The sequence below is a fragment of the Rhamphochromis sp. 'chilingali' genome (assembly GCF_963969265.1).
Source record: "Rhamphochromis sp. 'chilingali' genome assembly, chromosome: 21".
NCBI lineage: Eukaryota > Metazoa > Chordata > Actinopteri > Cichliformes > Cichlidae > Rhamphochromis > Rhamphochromis sp. 'chilingali'.
The window spans coordinates 4,875,050-4,883,026 of record NC_137949.1 but is presented as its reverse complement, the minus strand read 5'-3'; the positions used below and the strand labels follow the sequence as shown (position 1 = coordinate 4,883,026).

At 37.8% G+C, this 7,977-nt stretch overlaps 1 protein-coding gene across 1 annotated transcript; it reads right to left on the bottom strand.

Annotated features, from left to right (window-relative positions):
* Positions 1–1,203: 1,203 nt before the first annotated feature.
* LOC308389684 (uncharacterized protein) lies at positions 1,204–2,942 on the bottom strand. Its single transcript, XM_080871169.1, has 3 exons — positions 2,757–2,942; positions 2,428–2,523; positions 1,204–2,245 (listed from the first exon to the last, which is right to left on the bottom strand). Exons 1-3 carry the CDS (start codon positions 2,868–2,870, stop codon positions 2,006–2,008), a joined length of 450 nt encoding a protein of 149 aa, XP_080727295.1. The 5' UTR covers positions 2,871–2,942; the 3' UTR covers positions 1,204–2,005.
* Positions 2,943–7,977: the final 5,035 nt, after the last annotated feature.

Here is a 7,977-nt window from a genome sequence, read left to right as displayed (position 1 = left end):
AGGGAGGAAACACTACGAATATGCAAAAGCATTTGCTCACAAAACACGCGATGACACGCGTTTTTAATTCCGCTCCGGACTCGTGACTCTCAACCCAGCAGCAGCGCTAACGTTTGCACGTCCTCTCCCGTTAATGCGGCAGGTAAATAATCAACTAACAGTGCATATTATGTTAGCGCAATCTGCCTTATTACAAGACCTGCCATTACTGTACATGTAGGTGACCATGATGAGAGAGACAGACAGAGTCTGGCTCAGATGCTGGCAGTTCTCGCTGCAGTCTACCGGTAGCGTCTCCTTTCAGGCCAGGATAGACTAATGTCACCGAGCAGTGTCTAAGTTTGTGGTCAAAGGCTTGCACCCATTTGCCACAGCAGATGCCCCCGATTTTTGGTAAGTGAATGTGTTTAATTGTGGGCAGGGACATTACTGGATATTCTTGTGTAATTGCCACAGAACAATTTATGTTATACTTTGTTATTGCTACAGAAGAATGTTGCAGCTTTAAGGCAGGGATGACTCCTGGAGTTGCTTTCTCACTGCATATGCTTTATTTCACAATCAGATCGATTCGATAACAAAAACATACAGCAGCTCCTCTCCTACTCCTAGCCCTTCGCTGCGGTGGAAAAAAGAACGACTTCAATCCCCTTCAATGAACATACGTACAAAATAGTTTTCCTGATACACCAATCAATGCCATCTTGTAAATATGAGTACTCTGGCAGAGTAACAGTTCAAATGAAAAATACACCAGAACAAACAAGCAAACAAAAAAAGAAGTGTGGGGTACCTTTGAACCAATGAACAAAGTATAACAATTTATACTTTTTAACATAACCCGACCCCGTCAATATGTGATATGTCTCACAAGAATATTTATTTTATTATTTTACATTTACAATTTTTTTTCCTGGGGACCCTGTGACACCCCATTGAAGAGCCGTAGGCTGGATCTCTCAAGATCTCACTGTTGGGTTTGTAAGGCCATGTTACTCCTAAATTTCTATCTTGTTCAAAGAGAAGATATAAAACAAAGCTCTGAGCTAATCGACCTTAGTGTTCTCCTTTTTAAAAAAAAAAAAAAAGAATCGATAAGAGAATCGATAAAGAATCAAATCGTTAAACAGAATCGAAAATGGAATCGGAATCGTTAAAATCTTATCAATACCCATCCCTATCTCTAAGGGAAATTGCTGCAATTTGTATAATACAAATTACAAAACTTTTGCCTATGAACTAGTAGCTTTAAAAAGCTGTATTCAAACAAAACAGAAACAACAGACAAGAGAAATGTTAACCAATGTTTCTCTTCCTCTAAAAAAGAAAAAAAAAAAAAACAAACTCCTTACATAAAAGAATAAAACACTACCAGCAGTATAATGTATCACAATTAGAAACTGATGCATCCACAAACTAACCAGTTTCAGACTTGCTGTTCTGCGATCCATATTTAGAAATTGCATTTTAATAAGGTAATTAGACTTAAAATTAAACTTGTGTTTTCCTTACTGCTTATTGACCACTGTCTTTCCATTCTAGTCCTTCCTTGAAGATTCTGAATGTTTTACATATTTTCTGACCTAACATACTCGCTTCAAAACAATTAATAGTCTTTAAAGTGTTACCAGTGTGCTGCAGTGTGGTAATCATGAATGTTTTTTTTTGTTTTTTTTTTTTATCCGGTTGAGTTAACACTGATTATACGCAGGGCAGCAGCTATAACTGAATAATTACAAAGTTGCTCTTCAAGCTACTCAAATGTACCACACGTGAAACATTCATTATTGAAAGTTAAAATGTTCAATCGAAACATAACACAGAACAAATGATGGTTGTACAAGAGTTTCACTCCTATTCACAAGAGCACCAGTCATTGGTAATTTACATAACAGCATTCTCTTGATGTGTTATTTTAGAAATCTTCCTATCCAGTAGCAATTTTGTTCTTCAGCCCAAAGACTTTGGGGGAGAGCTTTTCACCATCGAATCCCATCAACACTTTCTAAATGAATTCATAATAGTCCTTCAATTCCTTGGGGAAGGCTAGGTTTAGTGCATAGATTACTCCAAGCATCAATGCACAAGCTTGGGCCAGAGATCCAATGTTGTCCATGACTATCTCCCCTTCAACAAATATTCCAATGTCATCATAATGTCCATTTTGTCCATCCTCCCTGTTGATGACATAAATGCCCATGGTGTGCTTCTTCAGGTCTCTCTGGATATCATCTCCTTCAATGTCCTAAACATTTAATAAAAAGGTAAAAGAAAAAACAATTAACTCTACAATTAAATTCCAATCTAGTCGTTTGTGTGTGTGTGTGTGTGTGTGTGTGTGTGTGTGTGTGTGTGTGTGTAATACACACACACACAGATATCTATCTAAAAAGTGTGTGTATAGATGACTTGCTTACAATGACTTACAAAGAACTCCCGAATAAGGCTTCCGTCCTCTTCACCAAGGTAGAGGCAAAGTGCCCTGAGAACTGCTTCCCTTTTCACTTTAACATCACTTTCAGCCTGTTTAAAGAGAGTTGCTGATTAAACCAATTTGGAAAAAAGAACAATGTCTGACATTCGCAATAAGTAAATTTTATCATATGTCAGTTCAAACATAGTAAATAAAATTTATATATGAAATTTCAAAATTTAGATTGCTTGGCTGGTCACCTAAAACGGCTTATTGGACTCACCAGTGACCTGCCACTTAAGACAAAAGAAATCCAAATAGAATTTGCAATATTCAGATTTACCTCTTGCATGATCTGCAAGTGGTGGGCAAGTTTCTGCCCAGAAACACCGCCCTTCTTCTGGAAAACTGTCATCAACTGAGGTGTAATTCTGTCTAACTGTGCCGCGAAGGTCATCTCCAGTTGAAGTGTTGTAATACACTGGAATTCAGCATTTACCTGTATCACACACACACACACACACACACACACACACACACACACACACACACACACACACACACACACACACACACACACACACACACACACACACACACACACACACACACACAAGAAGACTGGTGCTTAATCATTGGTATGATTATTTTGTTATTTCTTCATTAAATGCTACAATGCAATTGCCATCACTTCATAAAGCATGATTATCATATGGGTTAGTATACAGTGCATGAAGGATGTTACTACTGTTAATCAAAGAAGAAATGAATGGCATCAGTCCATTTAACGGGTTTAAAGGGTTTTAAAAAGCAGATATTTGTCTGTTTCAGGTGGTTGGCAACACATTTTCCTGTGCTCTTTGTCCACTGGTGGGAGTGTCTCACCTGTGAGTAGGGCTGGGCCATATTATACCGTTCACGATAATACCGGTATAATGTTAGGCAACGATAGGAAAATGAAATATCGCGATAGAATGGGAGTAAAACGCGCATGCGCAGTGCCTTTGTTTTCATACGCACATGGCCGGTCGTTGAGTGAAACAGATGAACCAGAATTGGTTTGTAAAAATGGTGCAACTTCAGTGATGTGGAACTGGTTTGGTGTTTGTCCGTCAGATACACAACAAAGCACATTTTTTTGCAGAACATGCAAGCGGCCATCGTTATTGTCGTATTTGTCGGACTAAGATGCTCTTAAATCTGGGAGTAATCTGGGTCCTAAACTCTGTATGCTTCAGGTCAAACAACACTGCAGCATCACTTAGAGTTAAAAACTGTCTAAATTCTTTCATCTTTAATAAAACGATCAGCATTGCTGCTTTACCAGGTGTAACTATAAAGTTTAACTTCCAGGCATCCATGAAAACAAAAGTTATTACATTTAACGGAGTTAGAAGTTAGCAGGAAGCTAGCGGAAGTTAGCTCGCTAGTTTCGCTAGTTACCTAAGCATGATATAGCATGTTCTGACTGAGAGATTTCTGAAAAAAATCAAACGTACAGCTCTGCTATCACTTCCAACATAAATGAAGACAGGAAACTAAACAGCAGTGACGTTTGTAGGGTTACTGAAGTTGGGCTAGCTGGTATATAATGATGTGCTACGTGATCGCTAGCGACACAGCTATGTTAGCATAACATAAGCAGTGAAGCTGGAGGACGAACACTAACACTTTTCCACTTATAAAAGTTAATGTGAAGGTTCTTCATGGTTAGAGACAAATGCAATCGCATGGCAGGATGCTGTAAACGGACCAAACTTCAGTCAGGAGAACAACTGAGATAATCCATCCACAATACGAGGTTAGTTATTAATATACTGCAACAACATGGGAATAGAGCAGCTGCAGAGAATTCAACATTAATGAATCAATGTTACAGAAGTGGAGGAAGCAAGAAGAATGAGTTTAATAAAGTTTGATTTATCTGACTGCTTTGTTTCGCTTAATGTGCCTTATAATCCTGTGCACCTTATGGTCCGAAAAATGTGTACTGCACACTGCAGTTTAATGTTGCAAAGCACGTCTTTTTAACTTCAGTGGATATTATACATGGTTATGCTCAGGATATGTCAGCCCATTTCTACTGGAAATGCCTTTTGGTTAAACTTTCAGCAAGGAATTTGCATTTGCACTGTTACATTTTTATAAAGCTTTAATGTACATAAAAACCAGCTTCTTGTTTAAGTGAAAATAAATGGAAGGTTGTCTTTTTGCACTAGTAATGTTGTGGAGTTGTATTTTGTCTCGCATCAATTATATCGTCGGTTATATCGTTATCGCAAATTTTCAAATATATATCGTGATAAATATTTTTGGCCATATCGCCCTGCTCTACCTGTGAGGTCAGCGGGGCAGAACTCTGCCATCAGCAACAGAGAGCAGAGAAAATTTAGATGTGCAACTAAAAACATGCTTGCCATGTAAGCCCCAAACATCTCTGAAATTGCTCTGCAAACTTCAGAGTACTTATACTTCAGGAGTCCTGTGGGTACCGTAAAGACTCATGTATGCAAACAAACCACATTTTTTTTTGCAATCTGATCCTTTTTCTCTTGGCTGTTTCCTTCAGGGATCACCACAGTGAATGATCCACCTCCATCTAACCCTATGCTCTGCATCCTCTTAACTCACAAGAACTAAATTCCTGTTTTTCATTTCACTTTCGCAAGTTTTTTTTTCTTTTGTCCTGGATAAAAGAAATTTAATCATATATATTAATTGATATTAATTAATATCAATATTAATAATCACAAGAACCCTTAAGATGAGATAGATAAGCTTGTCCCTGCAATACTGTGACAAATACTGTTGTGATAAATATGTAAGGAATTTGCATGTACTTATCAAAATAACACCATCTTCTTGAATAAACAGTAACACATAAGGGGAAGAAAATCTGCCAGAAAAGGAAGACAAATAAAAAAAAATAAACTTTAGAAAGACAAACAATTACCGTTTCCAAGCCATTAGTGCATTACTTCATGATACTCCCTTGTAACAAAACAAATCTTACTTGTGCCTCTGTGCAAACTACAGATGGCACGATACCACTTTTTTATGTCCGATACCGATATCATAAATTTGATTATCTGCCGATGCCGATATGAATCCGATATAGTGTATTTTATAATAAATAAAACTGTTTTTATAAATATTTTGCTGCATTTTGTATAAGTTCATACTCAGTTTTAAAAACAAAACATTAAAGCTATTCTGTTATACCTGTATGCAAAAAATACACTGCACCCAAAATATTTTATACTTCAGCAATACTGATCAACCTAAAAAACTTACACCATCCTCCTTATTCAGGTATTCTAAACAGTACATAGAAATATTAAACTAACTAATTGGACTGCCAACTCCCAGCAAAAATATTAGGAAACCACCCCGCACCCTTCGCCTGATAATGCTTAATTGACGTAATCTACTTTAATGCACAGAAATCAATTATTTTTCTATAATAATTTGATTCAACATTTTTCTTCAATACAGTTGCAGACAGCGCAGACAGCGTACCTTCCCAAAGGAAAAAGTGCTATATGTACTACTATTACTAGGGCATATATTAGACTTAATATTTACTACATACAATAATGGATCTCTATACATTTAACCAGATCACCACTTTGGTAGTAAGATTTAGAATAATTATTTATTAAAAGCTAGACATTTTAAATGAGAATAAGAAAGAAAATTATGTCTTTGTGTCTCCCTTTCCCTGTTAATGCCCAACCTGGCCCCCTGGCAAAACTTTGCTAGATCCGCCCCTGCACAGTTACCAGATGTCAGCTACCTAGAAAATGATCCTGGTGTTATTTGTCTCTCATAAACAGTTCATAACTTCCCTTCAACTCATTCATGTGACCTAAAATGTAAACCTGTTTCTTCATTACCTGTTCAGCTCTAATGATTCAGTAAAAACTTCTCCTGGTTTCACCTTCATGTTTCCTTCTCACCACATATCCAAACTATCATGACCAGCAGCTATTACGGCTGTGGCTCCAGAAAACATAAGCGGATACTAGAAGTAATATTAAAAAAATTCTAGCAACAGCTTATCAAGCTTAAACGTGCTGCTGTTGTTTATCTGCCGTTTTCCTCTTTCTAGCGCAAACTGGGTGACTAACAAATGAGAGAGACTAGCGACAGAAAAGCCGATCACCTGATAATCGATCAGTTTCATGATTGAAGTAGCAACAGGAGAGGGAGGGGGGAGAATGAGGGAAGAAGTTTTAGCTGTTCAGCATGAAGACACCGAATAACTCCAGCTTTGTGTCTTTTTTCATTCTAGCTGAAGTATAAAACAAATCGCTTCCTTTCCCCCTCAATACAAAACTCCGACAGCCAGTCCAGCTGTGGCTCCATACATCGGTTGTTAAGCTCAACATGGAAATACTATGCAAACATAAAGAGATGAACTTACACACTTGCTTTACTTCTCTGTGTTAGTTTTCTCTGAGATTAAATGCAGCGGTTTGGAAGCACGTAGCGAGGCTTTAAATGCTAAACCAGACCGCTGACAGGTCTCGCACTCAGCTCTATCAAGTGAAGCAACTTCTTTTCTGAGTTAATTTCAGTTCTGACAAACATCACTCTCAGTGCCTTTTGATCTCACATTTTTGGCAACCACTGAGTTATTCTCCTCCACAGTTTACAACCATTATTTTTTTCTGCACAAAAGACGTTGTGCAACGCCAATCCTACTTATTTATTTCCTACTGCACCCCTGACTGTGCAGGTGCGTTCAGAAGCCCCCTCCCCCGCCCGACTATTCCTTAATGCCAATGTTGTGGCGGGAGGGACGATTTCTCCACTTAAAACTGCAGGCGACTGTACAGTGAACTTTACAGCTAACTACAGAGAAATTGCCTCGTTCCATAATTTGTTAGTACAAAGTGTGCCACCAGAACTAAGCTAAAAACATATGACATTTTAACGCATCAATACAATTACTCTTTTAATAGAGCAGTAGCTAATAGAGCACATAGCTAGCTTAAGTCAAATTCATGACAAAGTTCAGAGGTGTACAACTACTTAGACTTCTTTCTCCATGTGCACACGTCTTAAAGAGTCAACATGCTTTGACTGAGGTAAAAAAAATAAAACAAAAACGACCGTAAAAGGTTTACTTACCGAAGCTAGACCACCTTTATATGAAGTTGTGCGATTAACTTGAGCACACAAAGAGTCCGCTTCTTCAGTCCGCGTGCAAAATGGTGGCCTGTCCTAACGCATGCGCAAAATGGCCCAGCAGGAGGCTATGAAAAACATACTTAAGCATTTTGAGCTACATTTAATTAACTAAAATTAATTGGATTAAAACGCAGGGAATGTATTCTGGAGTTACTCGAATTATATATGTAGACAGGAATTACTCATTTGAATTGAAAAGATATACCAAAATATAATATGCTATATTTAAAAGGAGACAATATCACTTTTTTCAGTGCAGTGTTGTTCGCAACCTCTGAGTGCAAACTTCAGCTGTGGCTCAGTGAAGCAGAAACACACGCACAACACACACAAAACACACACTGCTATGGTCACACCTCTGTTTTTGA